This window comes from Mercenaria mercenaria, chromosome 2 (genome assembly GCF_021730395.1).
Source record: "Mercenaria mercenaria strain notata chromosome 2, MADL_Memer_1, whole genome shotgun sequence".
NCBI classification, from domain to species: domain Eukaryota; kingdom Metazoa; phylum Mollusca; class Bivalvia; order Venerida; family Veneridae; genus Mercenaria; species Mercenaria mercenaria.
In genome coordinates, this window is record NC_069362.1 from 66,164,215 (window position 1) to 66,188,083 (window position 23,869).

Consider the following 23,869-nt stretch of genomic DNA (forward strand, 5'->3'; position numbering starts at 1 on the left):
TTATTTGTAGCTGTGGTTGTATTTGCCTTATTGAATGCTTCCAGGGAGTCTGCAATTTGTGGCTGTCGTTGTATTTGCTATATTCAATGCTTCCAGGGAGTCTGCTATTAGTAGCTGTGGTGTATTGCCATATTAAATGCTCCAGGGAGTCTGTTATGTAGCGTGTGTATTTTATCAATCCTCCAGGGAGTCTGCTATTTGTGGCTGTGTTGTATTTGCCATATTCAATACTTCATGACAGTCTGCTATATATGGTTTTGGTTGTGTATGCTGTATTCAATGCTTCCAGGGAGTCTGCTATTTGTAGCTGTGGTTGTATTTGCCTTATTCAATGCTTCCAGGGAGTCTGTTATTTGTAGCTGTGGTTGTATTTGTCTTATTGAATGCTTCCAGGGAGTCTGCTATTAGTAACTGTGGTTGTATTTGCTATATTCAATGCTTCCAGGGAGTCTGCTATTTGTAGCTGTGGTTGTATTTGCTATATTCAATGCTTCCAGGGAGTCTGCTATTTGTGGCTGTGGTTGTATTTGCTATATTCAATGCTTCCAGGGAGTCTACTATTTTGCTAGGTATTGCTATATCAATGCTCAGCATCTGCTATTTGTAGCTGTGTGTATTGCATATTCAATACTTAATCTGCTATATTGGGGGTAGCTGTATCATCTCAGGAGTCTGCATTTGTAGCTGTGGTTGTATTTGCTATATTCAATCCTTCCAGGGAGTCTGCAATTTGTAGCTGTGGTTGTATTTGCTATATTCAATCCTTCCAGGGAGTCTGCTAATTTAGGCTGTGGTTGTATTTGCTATATTCAATGCTTCCATGCAATCTGCTATTTGTGGCTGTGGTTGTATTTGCTATATTCAATGCTTCCATGGAGTCTGCAATTTGTGGCTGTGGTTATATTTGCTATATTCAGTGCTTTCAGGGCGTCTACTATTCGTATATATATTTTGACAGATGCATATACTTTTTATACTATGAAAAGTACTAACATAAATTTGTATGATTCACTCTTTTGTCACAATATATAGTTGTATATATATTCTCATTTGATTCGATAAATACTAATTTTACTAACTTCTGTATCTACTGAACCGATAATGATATTGGGCTGAAAATCCTTTTTTATATCACATAGTACCACTGTATGGTAACTACCCGGTAGCCGTGTGTTTGGATCTGTCCAATATGGCCTCTCCCGAGCAAAAGAGTCAAAACATCACGTAAGTTCTGATGTTTTCTACGATTAAACACATATTTTTACAAAAGGATTTATTAGGTATTCAGTTAAATTAACATTGTACCTAGAGTAATTATTTTTGGTACTGGTGCATAAAAATGTGTTAAATTGAATAACGAATTTATTTCATGGAATAGTTTCAAAATAAATCACTATATATCCTGATAGGTAGGTTAAATGAATTCTAAAAAAACAGCTTGATTTGAATTCTTTGACAATAAATGTTCATTTGTTTATCATATTTATCAATTGCTTGTTTAGAAGAGGAATTAGTAAATGCTTAGAAAATAGGCCCGAAATAAACAAAAACGTTTGTTTGCCCTTTTATCTACCAATTTAAAAGCAACCCCTCTGCACATTAGCTATTTCACTTTTCCAAAAGATGATTTACATCGACTTCATGAAGAATACGAAGGGCTATTGCACGCATCCGTTCGTCGACTTCCGCATACTCTTTGTTAATTATTTGTAAGATGTTTAACTTCATTGCAGAGTTATGCCGCTTCATTGAGCTAACAAATACTGCTGTAGCTTTGGTATGTAAGCAGGTACCTCACATACTACTTTTAAGAATGAAATGATGCTTCAAAAACCTGTTCACTCTAATTATCCGACATGCAATGCACAGGCTCAAAGATTCTCCTGCTTTTTCGAAACAAGTATATATCGCTATTTTGACTTGACTAAGCAAGTTCTGGTTAAGTTCATGTATGTAAGCAGGTATCCTAGTGTTATTTAGCATCAGAAGAGGGGAAATTTCTATGACTAAAACATACGCCTTACCAAAATTCTTGGCCCTTTTGTACTTGTTTATGTCATTGATTCATTCAGTTAGTTTTTTTTTTGTGACATGACATTTGAATAGTCGACTATTATACTTGATATTTGCCCTTTTTCATCGAAATGTATATAAACAGTCATGAAATTAGAACAGAAGTCAGTATACTATTAAACAAGCTAGTGAATCAGTTCCTTTTAAAAGCTCTGTTTTGAAATGTGAGATTGGGAGACAGGAAACAAAGCTTTTAATGTGACCCTACTATTGAACTAACAATCATGCATTATCAACAATAGTATTCTTGCACTTGCAGCCTATCTTACTTAGTAACAGGCCTGTGTGTTTGAATTTCCTACAAAGATTAATGGTGTTGACCATTGCTTTTTGTGGCTATTCCTCTCCCACTGGTGTTTAGATTGGAAAATTTCACTGCTACGCTTGAGAAAAGAAATTATAAAAAGGGAAACATATCCAACAGGAGAAAAACACGGAAGTCTACAGCAGTGTATGCATAGATGTGTAAATTATTAAACTCTCATAATATATAGATATACTATAACGTATATGTAACATAGAAGAAAGAAACAAACAAACATCAGGACGTCGCAATGGCACTGTCAATAGCAAATAAAATCTGTAAAAAGATCCTTTGGAAGCAAGGAATGCAACCAAGAAATATAATAGCAGACTCGGTTTGATTGAGTCTGTTCATGAGAGGTAATGAAATGTGCAAACACCTCTCAAGCCCTCTAGCACCGGCCTAAGCCGAACTCTATTACACATAATGTTGAATGGACTCCATGATGCCAAAATATCAGAAAACATAACAACACTGAATCCTCGCTGGGTTATAAACCTGTTAGTACATACTGAAAGGTGACAAGGTGTAGCAGTCGTGTGTTAGCCCTGTATCAAACACTATGTATTAAAACTGTCGCTTAACGTATTTCCGGCAGATTATGGAGCTATGCCTTCCACGAGGATGTTCATTTGGGTAAGTGCTGAAGCAAATATTACTTGTGAGGTGTGCGTAAATATGTAGCGAATCTTCAGTATGCATTGATTTTGCTCAGTTTGCTCAGTTTTAACACATTTTTTCTGGTCATCAGCAAGGATGTGTATACTCATTTCAAAAATTCTTGAAAAGTCTGATTTCAAAATTGTTAGCAGTAACAATAAACACTAGAAAAAGTAGCATCCATATTGATCAACATATGAGTATTTTATAAGCATATATATTTAATATAATCTAAAATAAATGGTCTGTCGGAAGACATATATGAACATGTACCATTGTAAAATATGAAAACATTACTTAGAAACAAACATTATTTTAAAATTAGCAGTAAGAAGTGTTAGTCCAAACCGCAAGCATCCAAAGAGATTACGTTATCCAAACCGGTGTACACTTGTTATCCAAACCGTTACAATCACGTTTTCACAACACTATACGTTTCGAGTCCTTTCGAAGTTTAGGTACATATCACAGATTATACATACTTATACTAGAGATTATCATATAGAACATTTACATCTACTTAGTCCAAATAGTTTGATTTTATAGATAATAAAAATGAAATTTTGGAACATCTGACGCGAAAATGAACAATTTCCATGAGTTTATAAGATATATTTATGCTAAATACGATTCCTATCGCCATGTCAGTCCGGCGATTACTTCTTTGGACATTACCAGTGTTACTGAACAGAGGTTGGTAACGAAACGTAGCAAGACGTATTAAATATCTATAAGAACTTACATGACCTTCCATTGTTTTTTGCTTTGAGCGGCCATATTGGACAAATCCAAACACACGGCTACCGTTGTAGTTACCATACAATGAGTACTGGTATCATGTAACAATTCGCTCCTTGCTTTAAATGCGCAATATGAATACGTTGCTAAAGTTTGAATAATACTTTCCGAGATAAAGCTCATTAAAGTATTGAATTTATGACTATTAGATTTGTCATAAAATTTCCTAGCGATATACCTCACGCCTGGTAAACAACAGAGCTACCTCTTTCAGAGGTATACGGTAAATCGCTCTATCGCAATTTCCGAGCTGGTGCAAGTCGCGATAAAAGAACGTCAACAAAGATGAGTGTCATATTATTTTCTGTATTTTTACAAGCATTGTATCGAATATCAAAAATCGGGGAATGGTATGCGATGTAGATTTGATTTAACTTTATATATAACTTAAAGTTCGCTAATTGTTTATGCACTATGAAGTGTACTAACATAAATTTGTATTAGTCACAATATATTTAGGTTTTGAGGAGCATTTACGTCCGCCTTTTTATGAAAAGAAACTATTATCGCCTTACTCCATGATTCTGGAAAGGAACCGGTATCATACAACCTGTTAAAAATCTTGCAGATTAAAGGTAGTAGCAAGTCAATGGCATTAATAAAAAATTCAGGAATGATGTTATCATCTCCCCCGCTCGAACCGAGTTTAAGACATCTAACGACTCTAAGAATCTCATTGTCTGTTATTTCTGAGTTATATATCATACATTCTATGTCATTAGATACCTCTTCAGGGAACAATATATCTTTCTCGTTAATTTCATCCAGGTTATCTACATTAAACAACGATTCAAAATATTTTTCCAGTCATTCTTTGCAATAGCATTTAACCCCTTTGCTTTTTTGGAACACATACTTTTAATTTATTCCAAAACGATTTCGGACTATTTGAATTATCAATGAGTTTATCCCGTTGTTTGTTTAAAAATTGATCCCGTTATTAGTTACACGTTTGTTTATTAGTATTTTTGTCATAATGTAGTCATTTAAATTTTCTTCGGTTCTATTTCTTCTGAATGTGCGAAGTTTGCTATTTTTTTTATATATTTCAATGTTTTACATGATTTATCAAACTATGTTGGTTGATGATTGATTTTACATTTCATCTTCTTTAGACAACATTTTCCACTTGTATCCAACAAATTATTAAATTTTGAAATCAAATCCGTTAAGATATTAGAGTAATCAACTATTTTTAGGATAATTTGATTTATAAAGTCAGGGGACATAATCGAAGATAATTTTTGAAGGTGAAATCGCCCTTATCTTTATCTCCAAATAAACGCCCATTTGCTATACGCAACATTTAGGTTTGACATAGCTCTAATACTCTAATAAATCAATTCCAAAGCTAACTTTTTATTGCATGATATTCTAGGACCAAAGAAGTCATCTTCAAACATGTCAGGATAAGCATCTACTTCAACAGAATAATGTGAAACAAGCACTCCATCACTTCTTTCAGCTGTGCGAGCATTAAAGTCTCCAATAAGAACTAAATCAGAGTTGTAATCTAAATTAAACTGTATTATAACACCCTCCAACATTGAAATTCCATTTTGCACTCTCGCCCAATAGAATGGGGATGAGGAGGTTGGTAAATATATAAAACAAATAGTAATTCCCCTGTCCGCTATACAAAAGTTCTTATCTAACTTCAAAAATACACCAAAATCACAACAAGATAATACATTTACACGAGAAATCAACTTGCTACTGATTTGCTTAATAAAAACAACTATACCCGTCATTGTTCTCCAACGCAATGATTGTTCTAAACCTGGAAGAAATAAAAATCATAATCTGGTAAATATGACTCAATACCTGTATGGTCTGTCAACAAAGTTTCTACTAAAGCTACAATGTCAAGCTGTTGAAAGCAGGATTTTAATTCAGTATCAAATGTTTTATTATTAAAACCCTCTATATTCCAACACAAGCAGTTTAAACCCCTTTTGTTGAATGGATATTGGCCACTTTCCTATATATAAGCATCATCATTTACCCCCTCTGTAAAAACAACTTCGTTCATCTGATTTTCACTCTCACCATTCCCACCCAATCTTTCAGCTATTTTGATAATGCGGTCGCCGTCTTCTTGGCCGCCTTCACTAGATTTGTTTTCTTTATCCTGGCTTTTGAACGGCTGTAATTTACCTGTAAGTAACCCGTTTTGCATTGACTTCTTAATTTACTAAGGACTTGCCTCTGTAGTTTAGTTAAATCACCACTGACTCGAATTCCCTTACTTCGGAGAATATCTCGACCTTGAAAGATTTCAAACTTGTCATCATCAAATCTGAAAGTAACTAATACCATACGGCAATACTCTTCCGACTGTTCACCTTTTCTTGACATATATTTTGTATCATCTGCTGGGCAAGTTGTTTGTAGAACATCTGTAGAACATCTTTAATTACTTTTGACTTTAAAACTTCCTTGGATTCGTTATCAGACTTTTTTAAACCAAATATTCGAAGGTTACATTTCTTAGCTTCGCGTTCAAGAAAATCTATGTCGTTTTCCATCGCTTCGAGAGCTGCCGTTTTCCTATCAATATTATCACTAATATACTGAACACCTAGCTGCAAATTTTCTATAGTGTCTAATAACATTTCAATTTCAGTTTTTATTTGTGACATTTCTGCCTCAGACCTATGATTTTATTGATATCATCTCTCTTTTAACCTCGTGAAGCTCATTCATAAGACGATGGTCAAGTGCGCTTATTGCTGTTCATGGACGGTAAAGGAAATGCAAGCTACCGTTCACGCCCTCTAGCCCCGGGTTGAGCAGAACTTAACATTTACACATAAGTACGAGAATTTGATTTAGAGACACCCGCAGATGTATTCATACGGCGGTGCACATGGAATGTTCATTGATACACAGAGTGCATTCCATGAAAAGCGGCGTATATCCCCAGTTAAAATTATGGCTTTGCCCTAAACGAGAAAACAATGGGCAGAACCAAGCAAACTGGGATTTAGAGGGAGGATCTGAGGTTATAGAGTCAGCATATCACAGAAACAACCAAAAGACACTATTAAAAAGTAGGCACCATGTCCAAGGGTGATTAAACAATACAAAAATAATTAAAGCCGTAGTAATAGAACCAGTCGAAATGTTCAAGGTCAAAAATTAAACGGTACACTCACACAACATAAATGTCGTGCTGACCGATCTAAAAAGATAGAAATATAACAGCTCTGACTGAAGAAACAGTGTGATTTGTACGGCCACCACACGACACAAACAACGCTGCTGTGAAAATAAAATAGAAAAAGAGGAAAACAGCATGTCGCCAAACACGACATAAACGAAAATGTTGCAGGATCGGTTTGATTGAGCCTGTTCGTGGACGGTAGTGGAAATGCAAGCTACTGTCCACGCCCTCTAGTCCCGAGTTGACCAGTTGCATGTTAAGGTACCAGAAAATGATTTAGAGACACCGCAGATATATTCATACGGCGGTGCACATGGAACCTTCTATAATACACAGAGTGCAATTCCATGAAAAGCAGCGTATATGGCTTACGAAAATAAAACTAATCTTATAAACAATACACTTATTCAAATATAATATTATATCAGTTCCCTTAATATAGTATATACTGTCTTTCATGTGCTATAGAAGTATCTTGGCATGTACTCCAAACCTTAGGTTTCCTCTTTTGTCTTCATGTTTACGCAGTGCTCTAAAATATTGTCTGACTGTTCTACTTTAATGACAACTTCATTTGCTGTAACGTTCGAACATGTAAACGGACGGTTACACATGCAGATTTGATAAGCGATTGTTATGTAGGGTAAATAATCAAGGTAATTTAGTCGACCTACATTGTTTCAACATGGAGATATGTAAAGATATTATCAGATTTTACTTAATATATCTGTTAATTCATAATTCTAGTGAATTACTCCTAGGACATAAGGACTACCAGAATTTTACAAAGTCTCCAAGAAATGTTATGATCACAACTGAAAATGAGGATTCGATGTGTTGCACGCGCGGGCAATGGGAAGCGAACGCTTTCTTAAATGTGGAAGCTACGATGTCAATAAATAACGATACACTGTACGTCTTCTACAGTTGCCTACGATGAAGTAAACAAACGGGCGTATGTCAATTACCAGCTAACGACATTTTCTCCTGTGATACCTACACATTACCGTTTAAAAACAACAAAGATTTTTGATTTTGCAAAGGTCTGTATGGGCAGCTGTGTTGTTGTTGTTTTGTTGTCGTTGTTGTTGTTGTTGTTTTGAATGCGGACTTATTTCCTGTTTCTATAAGCCTTCTGTCCTTGTTTGTAAAATATGATAATTTTCGTGGACTTCATCAACGTCACATCAGTTATGCATTATCCGTTTTATAGGAAGGTTCTTATTCGGGTGTTTTAACATATTGAAATTATAAAGTGATAAATTGCAAAAAAAACGGAGTATATATTTTTCTGATTCAGGGAATAACGTACGAAATTGACGAACATGGTAAATGTACGAAAGAAAGCAGCCAACAAACACTACAGATAGTTTGTGTTCCACGTAAGTCATTCGTTGATAATTATTTTCAAGATACTTTATACTACTCCGTATCTATTTGATATTTTATCAGAAGTTTCCTGTTGTCTGTCTACGTTCATCTCAGAATGGCAATGAAATATACATGTATATTTCTGAAAATTAATTGCCCATTGACTGTAAATGTGATGTTTTAAACTTCGGGACAATCAGCTTGAAACAGACAGGAAAGCAAATGTCAGATATACATTTACTTCCAAGCAAAAATATCGTCCCCCATATGTCACGTATCTGATAGCTGAACCATCTTTATGAATTCGATACGTATCATTCATGTGGCATTTTTCTATCTTCTTTTACCTGCTTGGAAATTGATTTTTTTACTAAAGGGTAACTTGCCTCAGAACTAAAATACTGTGCAATAATTTGCTATAGATACACCAACGAATAATTTATTTAGAGACCTTCAATATATATGTAGTAATGCTTGACATATTTAAAGTCAATGTGTTTGTTTAAATATTATTTAAATCTGCCTTCAACTCATGAACACGATATTTTGCATCTAGTGTTTCCCTGGCGAAGGATATTCCAATAAAGATATGAGGTTTTCCACCGATTTTCTTGTTTCCCTGGCCGAGACGGCTAGATGTTTTGATACATAAAGCAATTATTTATAAATGTTTATTAGACGCTTCTATTTTGACAGAAAGTGCAAACCAGCTGTCTCAAGGTGTGTTTGGAGGTGAAACCGCTTCAACGTACCAGTTTTCAAAGAGAGATTTCTTAGAAGAAGTAACCACAGTTACAATACTTCAAAATGGTATACTATTATCTTGTTTTACTTAAGGAAATGATAATATGCAAGTATAAATGATTTCTATTGTACAAAATGCTCCTGGAATATGAAGCACAATTGTGTTAGGACATTATCGTAGCAACGTAAAATCAGGGATGTATATGCTGCATTAATGACTTTGCCCTGTTCATGAACATTTACCTTCTTCTAACAATTTCATAATTATCCATGATACAAAAATTAAACGTTTGCGTTAGCAAACCTGTATAAGTAAACAAAATGTTGAAATGTGCAGAAATATTTGCTCATTAATTACATTATCCTCCTTTTACCTCCTGTTACCTTTCAGGAAGTTACTGTGAGACTGTTTCCTTGTCTTACGCCTTTTTCTCCGACGACCCTGATACACTAGGAGGGACAGTGTACGATGTTGATGTTGTCGATCTCTCTCATGGAATCAAAGACCCGTCAATTTTTGTGCCACCAAAATCTTGAGATACTTAGATAAATTGTTCATTTCGTTATATAATTAGCCGAAAATTAAACTGATCCATCCCTAAGCTACGCCGACTACCTGTCTTACAGATCGACATTGGTTGATTCACCTGCAAGAATGCAGCAACTTATTTACCTTTCAACTGCTGCACATTACGTATAGTTGATGATAAAGTTAAATGAACATGTAAAATAGCTAACAAATACATGTTTAGCTGAGCAAGTATCTAGTGGTAGTGTGGCCTTTGTTCGGGATATGGCGTGTGGTGTATGCGTCTTTAACTGATTGTGCCTAGCAACATAAACATTTATCTAGGTGGTGAACAACAGCAGCAAGTAACCATTGGTCACGTGAAAATATGTTATATTGATAACAGAGTTTTATAAGATTGACCTCTAATTGTAACCTTCGCCTGGTGGTGGGGAACCCATGGAATACATAATCTTATAAAATAATTTGTCCCGATTTATATCACACTTAGTACCCGACTATTAAAAGGCGCTACATGACTGCTTATTCCGAACTAATCTCAAAGGCGCTACATGACTGCTTATTCCGAACTAATCTCAAAGGCGCTACATGACTGCTTATTCCGAACTAATCTCTAATTTGCCTACGAGCTACGGCTCAAAGAACATGATAATCCATATGGATTTGGTTCTTTCAAGTCGGCAATTTTTTTCATTTGTACAAGTTTAAATACTTCGGTTTATTTTAGTTGTTCGCATGGATTATATTTGAATCATTGTCGAGTGTTTCCTGGTAAAACAGTTCTTGTATCATATGAGAAGGCATGCTCGTAGCCCAAGTGAGCACGCGATATACGGGATGAGCGGTTGAAACCTTAGTCACTAGACCAACGCTTCACTTCAATTCAGTATAAGGATATAAAAGGGAAAATAAAGCATTTAATCACGGCATTAATAATGAGGTAACGGTCATTGCGCTTGCACACATTTACTGACAATTTGTGCACATATAATTTTGAAAAAAGAATCTCGTTTCATAACACATACATAGGAGACATCGAATGATTATAACAACTAAACTTCACAGAACCGCTCTGTAAAAACTATCAAGAAATTGGAAAACGTTTATTCCTGGTTGTTCAGAGGATTAAACAATTATTTTACCGTAATCATTAAACAATAATATTAATGCAGTGATAACAGACCGTTAATATTCTTGCGTTAAGTATCAACACAATAACTGAAAAAAATTGGCCCGGGAATACATCATCGTATGGAGACAGACAGTATATTTAAACATTATTTATTTTATGTTTTTCGGTGGTTTATCGAAATATAACGGTGAATTATATCCTGATAAACTCACTGGCCACTCAGTGAAAATTATCAAATCTGATACCCGGATTAACGTCAAAAAGTTTACCGAGCGTACTGAAAGCCGGAAACAATATGACGATGACGTCGTTAAAATGACGTCATCTTTGCGATGCTTCCTGATAAAATTTCCCGCAAATTTCGACATTTTATTGAAATAAACACAACAAAAGTAGAGTTTTAGACATAAAATAAACAGAAAAATTGTTGGTATCGATGTAATATCACGGTAATTTCACTCGTGAACACCAAAAGTTGTTATTTTCACTCGTGGCTGCGCCACTCGTGAAAATATCACTTTTGGTGCCCACTCGGTGAAATTATAACGTGATATTACACCGAAACCAACAATTATCCTCTATATACTCCCCGATTTTACGAGCAAAATTTATGATAAAAAAGAAGATATTCTAGGTAGTTCCCCACGTTCGTTTTATAAACGAAAGTATGTCGTAGTTCCATTTAGAATCTATCCCGAGAACATAAAAATAAACCCTGCTTATAAATCTCACCTCGTGTGTTCATTTATAAATCATTGCAACATACCTTTCTGTCTAAAGATAAAGTTGATGACAATAACTAAATATTGCCTCCAAATCGCTCTCCTAAATCATGCAAAAATATCTCAAAACTAGAAGATGTTTTTGAAGAAGAGCACGTCTCCCCTAAAGCATAGTAGTAACAGGCAAGAAGTCAATAGAGGACAGGAGCGGAAGTCAAAGAGACAGTGATGGTTGGCTTAGTAACAGAAAAGCAATAGGGATCACCTACTCGGCATGTCCGATCATCTCATGAAGTTTCAACGTTCTGGATTAAGTGCTTCTCAAGTAATGGACTGGAAACGGTTTTCCATGTTCTGGCCATTGTGACCTTGACCTCTGAAAGGATGGCCTCAAGATCAATAGGGGTCAGCTACTACGCATGTCCAATTGGTTCTCAAGTTATGAATCGGGAAAGGTTTCCCATTCTCTGCCCCCTGTGACCTTGACCTTTGATCGAGGGATCCCAAAATCAAATGGGGTCATATTGCATTTCCAACCATCTTATGAAGTCTCAATATACTAGGTCAAGTACTTATCAAGTTATTGATCGGAAACGGTTTTCCATGTTTTGGCCCCTGTGACCTTGACCTTTGATTGAGCAACTCCAAAGCAACAGGGGTCATCTATTCTGTAAGTCCCATAATCCTATGAAGTTTAAAAGTTTTGGGTCAAATTGGGAGGAGGGAGATCAAGTTATTAACGGTTTTCCATCTTCTGGCCCCTGTGACATTGACATTTGATCGAGCGACCCCAAAAACAATAAGGGTCATCTACTCTGTATGTCCAGTCATCCACTGAAGTTTCAAATGGTTCTCCATTTATTGATCGGAAATGAAGTGTGACGGACGGACAGGGTAAAAACAATATGTCCCCACCCGCACTATGCAGGAGACATAAAAACGTACATGGGGCTATACATTTTATTTGACCATACAATAGGCAAAAATGGTAAAATGGTTATTAAAGTCTACATTGTAGAAACAAATATTCACTCACATCTCATCGAAGTTCAGATACTCCCATAGAACTTGCATGCGTTCATTTTGTTTATGAAAAATCACACGACCCCATTTGTTGTTTGCGGAGATTTTAGGTATTATCCGAAAAATCAGGGTTTGAAAAAATCTACTTTGTAGAAAATTTATTTTAGCTTTTATTTATTATCTCTCTTTTACAACTGTGTATATTTGAATGCTTAGAGCAAGTTATAGCTGAATGGGCAATGTGTATGTATTGCAGAAGTCACTTCAATCTAAGAAATGTTTTGTTTATACGTTCACTTTTTATTTGCGCCATCGCTCTTTAAGAGAAGACGCAAATAGCACCTCTAGGTGAAACAGACCTGTCTTACATGTAGTCTATGATCTGGGCAGAAAATTAAGTTACTCCGGGATTTACATAAATCATTTTGTTTCTTAAAACAGTTTGATCAACACTTCTGCGAGTAACTGTTAGCTAATGAGCAATGACATGAAAGATGATATGCGCACAAAGATGTGTAACAGAAACTGTCATGTATCATTTTGTATCTTTATCAGCTTTCTTAACAGTTTTTGCTTTTAGTCATGTCTAAGTAAGTGTAAGGTTATTTTGGAACGGATTATACTAATCGTATATGTTTAATGTTTGCATTTTATCCAACGTTGAAATAAATGGAAATTAAGGGAAATGATCTGGCTATAATACTGACAGGAAGGGCTTGTGCCATAATGCGCTTTTTTAGTTTTGTTTTCCTTGTAGTTTGAAACCAACTAATTCGATATATGGTCATCTTAATCCATTAAGTGGTGGGAAAGACTTCTGAAATATTTTCATATGTACAAAATTATTGAACCGCACATTTATACTAATAGACAGAGTAGTTGGTATAAAACTGTCTGTCACTTTCTTCGACTCTGCTATTTTCCGTGTATGACCTTATAACACTTTTAAGTTTGAGTAGCGACCAAAGTCTTAGTACAAGGTCCTTAACAGGAAACATTGCCAGACTACCTTGCCACATCCTTAGTATGAGGTACTAAACCTGAAATACTGCCAGCCCCTCGCGCAACAATCTAAAAATACTGTCAAGTCATTAATATTCGTTGGGGACGTATTTTCGTGGATTTCGTGGTTGAGTCAATCCACGAAATTTAATCCTAACGAAAAAGTAAAATTCCCATTCATTTTATGTTCATAAGTTGAAACTCACGAATTAAATCTCCACGAAATTGCCATTATGACCAAAACCACGAAATTCCATGCCCACGAAATTAAATGATTTCACAGTAAGGTGTTATCATCTTAGCAAACGGAACTTAACGGGAATATTGCCAGTCCGCGCCACAATCTTATCATAAGGAACTCAAGTGGAAATATTGCCAGTAGCCAGGCTACCTTAGCACAAGGAACTAAAGTAGAAAAATGTAGGTCCTTCGTGCCAATGCCGATACAAATGATTGTCTCGGAAACAAGCTGTACATGCGTGTAGTGAACACTGAACTTCTGTAAGCGAATCTTCTCTTTTGGACGGTCATGTTTACTGGATGATCGATGCAGTATGTCAGCCATCTAAAGGAAACACGGGTGTAAATTTAATTCTTTAGGTTCGCCTATTGTATTTATTATACGGGGCTAGTAGAACATAGCCGTATGTAAACTAGTTTCATGTTATGTGAGATTGATTCTATTTTCCATCAGTTATTGCCGTATTGGCAGCACAAGTTGAACAAACAAACGAATGAAAGTAACAGATTATGACTCCGATTCATTATGCGCAGTTCCATATGTAGGATTGTCTATTCCAATCTGCCTGTTACCCGGAGTTGAACAGTTTACGGTAGGTATTTGGTCCAGTCGCAGATGTAGACTCCCACTCACTGGGATATGGCTATCGTCTGTCAATATGTCATCATCAAACATAGGACTGAATGGCTGTTGTCTGCAAAAGTAATAGTGTATATCAACATCCACAACGCTTTGTTGACTTATGTAAATTTGTCTACCGCCATGCTCACTTCTCAACTACCAACATGCTCATTTCATGACTACCGCCATGCTCACTTCTCAACAACGAATATGCTCTTTTCATGACTACCGCCATGCTCATTTCTCAACTAACAACATGCTCTTTTCATGACTACTGCCAAGCTCACTTCTCAACTACCAACATGCTCATTTCATGACTAACCCCATGCTCACTTAATGACTACCGCCATTCTCACTCCATGAATACCGACATGCTCATTTAAGTTCTACCGATATGCTCTTTTTATGATAACCGTCATGCTCATTTCATGATTACCGCCATTCTTACTTCAATTCTACCGTGATTTTCAATTCAAGTCTACCGCCATGCTCACTTCATGACTATCGTCATGCCCATTTAAAGGCTATCGATATGCTCATTTCATGTCTAAACTCATGCTTATTTCATGACTATCGTCATGCTTATTTAAGGTCTACCGATATGCTCATTTCATGTCTACCGCCATGCACTTCATAACTACCACCATGCTCATTTCAAATCCACCGTCATGCTCACTTCATGACTACCACCATGCTCACCAAATATCTACCGATATGCTCATTTCATGTCTACCGCCATGCAATTCATAACTACCGCCATGCTCATTTCAAGTCCACCACCATGCTCACTTCATGACTACCGCTATGCTCACCTCATGTCTATCGACATGCTTATCCCATGTCTACCAACATGCTCAAATTAGGCCCACTTACATACTTCAGGCCTACCAACATGTTCACTTTATGTCTACCGACATGCTCACTTCAGACCTACTAACATGCCAACTTCAGGCCTACCGGCATGCTCACTTCATGTCTACCGCCATGCTCATTTCAGGCCTGCCAACATGGCCACTTCATGCAAACCAACAGACTCACTTTCATGTCTTTCGCCATGCTCACTTCATGACTTCTGACATGCTCATTTCATGTCTACCGACATACTAGCTTCATGTTTGCTTGGATGCGCACAGGTCTATCGGTATGCTCAATTCATTCCAACCGACATGCTCACTTCATGTCTACCGTCATGCTCATTTCAGGCCTGCCAACATAGCCACTTCATGCCAACCGACAGACTCACTTCATGTCTACCGACACGCTTATTTCATGTCTTCCGCCATGCTCACTTCATAACTACTGACATGCTCACTTCATGTCAACGAACATGCTTACTTCTTTAGTACCAGCATGCTCACTTCACGTCTACCAGCATGCTCATTTCTACGTATAATAACACCAGAAAACCTTTTCAGTTTAGTTTATCATTTTCTGAGCGTGATTTCAACTAAATTAATGGTACAGGAAAAAATATTACCATTTTCATTCCGAAAAAATAAAATATATATAGACTAAAAGCTGAAGATGAAATATCGAAATCAGACAAAATTGAATACTGACATAGAGTATAAAAGAAAAGTATGGTTATAATACCTTCTTTTGAGAACAAGAAATATTGCCAAAATCCCTATAATGAATATTACACCTCCTGTTATTCCAAGTGCCACAGGTATAGTGTTGCTCTGTTGGAGAAAAATAACAATATGAATAGCAACAACTTACAACAATAGTACATACTTCAATAATTAACTGCTGTCATAGTTTTTGTTTCAATCAATTTGCCCGCTTTTATTCGAGGGGATCATAAGAAGCTAACATAAGCTGGACTATTTACTTTATAGTAAAACTTCTTCTATTTATTGTTATTATTATCAAAATCACTTTAAATGAAATAGTCAGGTTTACCTTGTTATCATCCGTTGGGTTCACAACTTTTCCAACTTGTCCACTCACTTCTCCTGGTGATGTCGTTGAAAGCATTTTGTTTGACTTTGTTGTGGGTAGTTCTGGTCGCAATGTTGTCGATGATGTGATTATTTTTGTTGTCACACTTGTTGGCGAATAAGTCGTCATCCGCTCTGATTCTGCTGTTGATGGGACGAATGACTGTGTTATCAACGCCGTACTTGATTTCTTTGACGATTGTATTATTAATTTTGTTGTCACACGTTTTAATTTCGTTGTCGATGGCGTTATTGAGATTACTGTCGGTGATTGAGTGAATGTTGTCACACGTGTTAATATCGTTGTCGATGGCGTTATTGAGATTATTGTCGGTGATGGAGTCGATAACGTGGTTGTTTTTATTGTAGACGGTTTGTTTGATTTCATTGTTGATGATGTTGGTACCGATGGTCTTATTGGTTTCGTTATCGATAGTGTGGTTGTTTTCGTTGCCGCCGGTGTGCTTGAACTTGTTACCAACGGCGTGGTTGATTTTGTTGCCGACGGTTTGGTTGATTTTGTTGTCGACGGTGTGGTTGATTCTGTTGTCGACGGTGTAGATGATTTTGTTGTCGCAGGGTTGGTTGACTTTGTTGTCGACGGTGTGGTTAATTTTATTGTCGACGGTGTTATTGAACTTATTATCAATGACGTGGTTGATTTTGTTGTCGACGGTGTGGTTGACTTTAATGTCGACTGTGTAGTTGATTTTGTTGTTGACGGTGTTGTTGATTTTGTTGTCGACGGTGTGGTTGACTTTGTTGTCGACGGTGTGGTTGATTTTGTTGTCGACGGTGTGATTGAACTTATTATCAATGGCGTGGTTGATTTTGTTGTCGACGGTGTGGTTGACTTTAATGTCGACTGTGTAGTTGATTTTGTTGTTGACGGTGTTGTTGATTTTGTTGTCGACGGTGTGGTTGACTTTGTTGTCGACGGTGTGGTTGATTTTGTTGTCGACGGTGTGATTGAACTTATTATCAATGGCGTGGTTGATTTTGTTGTCGACGGTGTGGTTGACTTTAATGTCGACTGTGTAGTTGATTTTGTTGTTGACGGTGTTGTTGATTTTGTTGTCGACGGTGTGGTTGATTTTGTTGTCGACGGTGTGATTGAACTTATTATCAATGGCGTGGTTGATTTTGTTGTCGACGGTGTGGTTGACTTTGTTGTCGACGGTGTGGTTGACTTTGTTGTTGACGATGTGGCTGACGATGGTGTCGACGGTGTGGTTGATTTTGTTGTCGACGGTGCGGTTGACGTTGTTGACGGTGTGGTTGACTTTGTTGTTGACGATGTGGTTGACATTGTTGTCGACAGTGTGGTTGATTTTGTTGTCGACGGTGCGGTTGCCGTTGTTGACTGTGTGGTTGACTTTGTTGTTGACGATTTGGTTGACATTGTTGTCGACAGTGTGGTTGACTTTGTTGTCGACGGTGTGGTTGACTTTGTTGTCGACGGTGTGGTTGACTTCGTTGTCGACAGTGTGGTTGACTTTGTTGTCGACGGTGTGGTTGACTTTGTTGTCGATGGTGTAGTTGACTTTGTTGTCGCTGGTGTGGTTGCTTTTGTTGTCGACGGTGTGGTTGACATTGTTGTCGACGGTGTGGTTGACTTCTTTGTCGAAGGTGTGGTTGACTTTGTTGTTGACGGTTTGGTTGACTTTGTTGTCGATAGTGTGACTGACTTTGATGTTGGTGTTGTTGATGTTGATGTGGATAACGTGGTTGCTGATATTGTCGATGTTGTTAATGGTGTGGTTGGTTTTACTGTCAATGGTGTCGTGGATTTTGTTGTAGGCTCTTTTGATTTTGTTGTCTGAGTGGATTTTATTGTCGAAGACATACTGGCTACTGTCGATGAAAATGTTGATTTTTTTCCGAGATGTGTTGACGACATAGTGTTTTTTGTTATTATCGGTGTCAGTTTTGTTGTCGGTGACTGGGTTGTTTTTGTTGTTGTTTGTAAAATGTTGCATTTTGGACCTGTGTAACCTGTCAGTTAAAATACATATTGCAAAATGTACAGAACAGTTTGCTATACTTGCACAAAAAAACACTCTTAAATACATACGTACTAATCCCCAATGATAACGTGATTCCCGCCGAAACGCGAGGACGAGTCTAATTCATGATAACTGATGTAATAGCAATTCACAATGCCTGCACATTACTTGACAAGCAAATATTAGTGTTTCTTTCATTTTACATATCCACTGTGTATATGGCAACATAGCTCAGTTGGGTAAAATGCAGACAACAACTGGATATAAGCATTACGTTTTATGGGTTCGAATCCTCATGGGTTTCTTTTTTTTTTTCAGATTTTTGTTTTGTTTTTCCTATTCGTTTTCATTTTTGCTTCCGTATTTTTGTTTGTTTCTTTGATGGTTTGTATTTGTATATATGTCTTTATTTACAACAAAAAAACACACAATAGTATGTTCATTATTTGTATGGCTTAAGTGGATTCATTTAATCAATATCATCTTTGATACATAATAAACTGTCATACCGCAGTAGACACCTCTCTGTCATGAGCCCATGAAGGAATCTTTTTTTTTATGCAAAAGTGAAATAAAAGTTAAATGTCGATACTGAGTTTCGAACCCACACAGCAAAAGATCTGTTGAACACGGACAGTATGCTTTACCACTGAGCTAATTCGTAATTGGTACAAAATCTAGAAATATTTAGATTGTAACAGTTTAGAAAAATGTTGACTTCCCTATGTTCCATTTCAATCTATTTATAGACATGTTTGTAAATATCAAGTTATCGTTGGGGCATAGTATAGTAGTCGCAACTTGACCGCGATGGTTGACCTTAGGCTGATTATTCATATCGATTATTTCATTATAGAAATCAAGGGTGCTTAGGGTAGCCGTATATATTTATATGGAATTAGTTTGTATATAATGCAGTTTCAAAGTATATACACTTACATTTGATCAGTTCAAACTTTCCAATACAGTAATTCATATTTACACAAACTTTTATTTCCTTTTTCTCGTGCAGATCGTGTGTTACGTACACTCCTTTTCAATAATAGGCTGTGCCTCATTATGTATTATAATACAAAGGTCAACCATCGGGGTCAAGTTGCGTCCACTTTTTTTTTTTTATATATATATATACATACAAGCGTAACAAAATATCGGTATGATATGACATAATACGGTTTAAGTCAATTGATTGATATCAACAATATAGTGAAGCAGGATTGAGTAGATACAGACCGCTATATATAAATACTTAACACTCATGAACTCCCTTTTCAGTGTTTTGATGGTCACTTATTTTCTTGTTAGAATAAACAGAAATAAAATGTTCAATCCAAATACCGCGGTAACATTATTATAACTGACCTGTGATTCACAAACGATTAAACTCAAACACATACCCGTGTCACATATGAGCGTTCCTTTGCTATCACAGTGTCCATTCTGTGTTGGGATACACTGTGTCTCGCATTTCTGTCCATAATAATTTTTATCGCATCGCACAATTACATAAATCATCACACTGAAAAACGAAATAATCAAGATAGATCTACTGTTTCATATATCAAAAATAAAACAACATCAATATAAATATGCAATAGAGAAAAAAAATACAATACTACGTACATAAACTTTGAAATATGGATACCTAATTGAAAAATATGAAAATTGTGTGTGAATTTCCAGAAGTAAATAGCTATGATAAACAAGCAGGTCCTGGCAAGTTGACTGGTTGCCTAGAGATCGGTGGTTCTACATGTTTCCATCATCACTGTGAGGGGAATCAGATGCTTTCTTTTGCTATTAATACAGAGAGATTAGTAACATAATTAATGCTCGCCAAAGCTGAGTCCCTGTTGTTATTTTACCTGGCCTCAGAGTTTCTGCCTGTGAGTGTACGATTCTCATGTATATGATCATAGCCTTGGTGTGTCCAAACTGCTGTATCAACATAGTCGTCTCTAATAGGATTATCATTCCAAATTTCAACTTCAACTTTAAAGCTTTTCTGTGTTGAAGAAAAACACAAAATAAATCTAAAATACAATGTGCTGCACTCGTTTTGCTATTATCACTGGCTTGCCATACCCTTAGGACGACCGGTAAATTTGTATACAATCTCGCCAAGCATACGTTTGGCATACGGTTGACAACATAGATTTTATATATATATTTGCTAATTGGGAATCTATTTTCAGCAATTTCTTACGATTTGAAAATATCTGGTCTTTAGCACGACATGTCAGCTTCTCATCTACGAAAAAGCATTTGCACTCAGAAAAAAACAACAACATAAATCCCACAGGAGCAGGGTATATGGAGATTTTTGTACTTCGTCAAATCGTGTGAAAGGTCGTTTTTGATTTGTCTAAAAGTATCAGTATATGCCTAGGATGTCAGATATTTCCGAATTTTGGGAGCTTCAGACCTAGGCATTTCAGAAATATTTTCATAACATATGTTGGTTCTACGGAAACGTGAAACGGCCATCAGACGCTAATAGGTTATTACGTTACGGGTGCGGAAAGAATATAAAGGCATATTACCATTGTTACATATTCGGTTAGGTATACAGAAAATATATCGTTTACTTAACGGATGGAGCAAGTTGGATACAGAGAAGATTAAGGCCAGTTGTTTTACCAGACGAGTAGATTTAATCTTCCTTGCCGATGAAACTGTCAATGACACAGTCTCCATGCTAGAGAACTTTCAAAAAATTTTGAAGACGGGTTTTTTCTGGTATAAACTGTTTCAAAACTAGAAAAAAATCATTAAGATTAACTTCGAACAGCAGAGACAACAGAATTTGAAAGCTTTTGGTTGTCCAAATACTTACTAATTATCAGACGTCTAAACAATCTGATATACAATAATAAAAGTCCAATAACTAATTTGAATACATACCGGCAGAAAAACGAAGTGGAAAAACATTGGATTTGGTTTGATATCATTTTGATGTATAATATCAATTAGATAATCTTTGTTATCCGTGGAAGTCGTCGTTTGCTGGTTAGATTTACAACTGGAAGAAAAACAGTTTTCAAACATTCAATATGTCCTGTTTTCTTTCAATATTCAAATTCACAGTGACGCAAATATATCGTAGTGATAATTACAATTGACCAGGTCTTTACATGTATCAGATGTTTATAAAATATGAACTTCATGTTGAAATTTATACATTTGCCTCGAATCAGTGTTAGGGAATATTAACTACACTCGTGCAAGATGTCTTATTTCTACTGCCGTTGTTCCTGATAATGTTAAGCTATTTTTTTATTTTCATACATAAAAACTGCTTCAGGAATTGACACTTTTATAGTGTCTTCAGTCATACAACTTAACGACTGAGAGACAGCAGCTGGTATGGGTTGATGTCATTTCTCATCCTTCTCAGATATATCTCTAGATTAAGGTATTGCTATACCTTTTTCTATTTCTTTTGGGATGTTCCATATAAGCTGTCTAAGATGTATGTAACCTAAAGGGAGTATTTTTGACAAAATAGGTTTACATATATAATGGAATAGTAGCTGATAAAGAAGCAATATTGACTTACCTAATAGATGATGAACTAAGGCAAACCTTGAAGAAAGGGTCACATTTTCTAAATCCAAAAATGTTGTCACAATTCTTCCCTTTATAGTGTAGATATCTGTATTCTAACAACCCCACTTCTACTGTTACACGAGCATCTACGATATAACTACACGTCACCAAAAATACCTAATTGTGAAAATAAAATATTAGTCATTACGGATTAAATTTATGTATAGAATTAAGAAGCCTTAATTTTTATCTAGATATTAATTTATCTAGTAATTCCATATTAGTATTCACTGATTTATTTCTTCGCTGACACTTCAAAACACTTCAAACTAAACTTCACCTCCAATATCCACATCCTGCACACAAGACTGGTTGATTACTTTCTCATAATGAACTGTTCTAGTTTCTTTCCACCACATTTTTTTCTTAAAACTTAATTCTTGGAGATAAAAACTTTACGTGGTTACAAGCAACAATTGAGCAACTCGTGCGAGTTTTCTCCCCGTGTATTTAAAAGTTTTCTGTTGTAATTAATGCTAAGTAACCTTTGATGTCATTTACTTTAATGATGTGCAGACAATATTTACCTAAGGTGTAAGGTGTAACCTACCTATAGGGACGTTTTACAACTCGTAATTGCGTGTTTTTGTTAATTTTGTGTAATCGCATATATAAATTTACCGTGTTTCATTCATTAAAGCCGTAAAAAGTTTTCCTTGAATTTCTTCCAAATTTGCAAAATATTAGGACATGTCGCCATAGATGGCAGTTGGAAATTAAGGTTTTGACTTTATTGTAGAAAAATCAATTTGTAGGAAAATCCCTTAATATTAAAGTGGCGATCCATGAAAATTTCGAAGAATAATTGATTTATTTTTTATTCAAAGTATCAATGTATACGAATAATGATTAATTTAATACTTGATTGGTTGTGTGTGTTTTTCTTCTTTTAAACGATATTTATACTAGTGGTAGGAATGGTATCATCAGAAATTTTATATGAATAAATGTGAATTTCTTTCATTTCTTCCAAACGAATTACATATGTACAGTGTAACAAACTTTATTCCATCTGAAAAAGAAGGATTAATCCATACCGTAGACACATAGCTGAAATAATCCAGATTCATATTTAAAATATTAAAATTTAAAAGCCCTTTCGACATTAAGTTTGAATGAAAACTAGCAATATTGTTTTGTATTTACATTTATAACTATGTAAACAAAAGTCATATCTAAATATCAGCTACTTCTGTATCACTCTGTATCACCCAGCACATGTGAGCACATATACATATAGTTAAACAATCATTTTCGACCGTCTGTACTAAACTGGCTTGGTTGTTATCATCAAAGATAACAATTTATCTGTGATAACATATAAATATACAGTACGACCTAGCGACTGGCCAGGGTATGACCGCAATACGGTGATGGTACGAGGTCTGGGCACTCCCTGTGAATCAATGTATGACTTACATGTAGTCACCTTAACAGGTCCTGCAACTATTGAACTAATGATTGCACAAAAGTATTATCATATACACCCCCATGTATCATAATTATATACCCGCATGTATCATATATATTCACAACTGAAATATTTAAACTTAGGCAGAATGGCCGTTTAATACAGTCATACAAAACAAGTCTAAAATCATGGAAGTGTGTGGAAGTGTTTCCTTTAGCCATGAGAAAATTAGGTCTTAAAACGATACAGTATCTAGCGGTGGTCATGAGTTAGAAAAAAAATCCACAATTATGTTATAAAAATCATTATTATTTCAACAGGTGAAGTGCAGTTTATTTTTGTAATTTCAAAATATGGTCAATATGATGTCTATAAATACAACTACGTTTAGTTCGGTAATTACACCTACCTACCATTCAAGCTGTAGCGAGTTCGATCTCCGGTCTTAACACACATACAACTAGATTTAACTTATATCAAGATTGTAGACAAACATTAGATTCTGGGACAAAAT

General features: G+C 35.9%; 1 protein-coding gene across 2 annotated transcripts; it reads right to left on the minus strand.

The window, feature by feature from the left end:
• Positions 1-13,050: 13,050 nt before the first annotated feature.
• On the minus strand, positions 13,051-23,203 carry LOC123562796 (mucin-5AC-like). 2 transcript variants are annotated; one of them, XM_053536809.1, is made up of 8 exons: positions 23,091-23,203; positions 21,895-22,061; positions 21,240-21,357; positions 20,201-20,340; positions 19,733-19,854; positions 16,292-18,324; positions 15,980-16,068; positions 13,051-14,459 (listed from the first exon to the last, which is right to left on the minus strand). In XM_053536809.1, exons 1-8 carry the CDS (start codon positions 23,115-23,117, stop codon positions 14,273-14,275), a joined length of 2,883 nt encoding a protein of 960 aa, XP_053392784.1. In that variant the 5' UTR covers positions 23,118-23,203; the 3' UTR covers positions 13,051-14,272. The 2 variants fall into 2 exon arrangements, with proteins under 2 accessions (XP_053392784.1, XP_053392783.1); XM_053536808.1 differs by having other exon boundaries at positions 22,982-23,117.
• Between the last annotated feature and the right edge of the window lie 666 nt (positions 23,204-23,869).

Bases quoted from the DNA above. Each gene is read 5' to 3' on its own strand.
- LOC123562796 (XM_053536808.1), bottom strand. From the start codon at position 23,050: ATGTCGAAAGGGCTTTTAAATTTTAATATTTTAAATATGAATCTGGAT. The intron at 19,855-20,200 runs GTAAAATAACAA...TTCGTTTTTCAG, and splicing joins GGCAGAAACTCTGAGGCCAG to TGTGATGATTTATGTAATTG. The intron at 18,325-19,732 runs GTATGTGTTTGA...TTTAACTGACAG, and splicing joins AACGCTCATATGTGACACGG to GTTACACAGGTCCAAAATGC.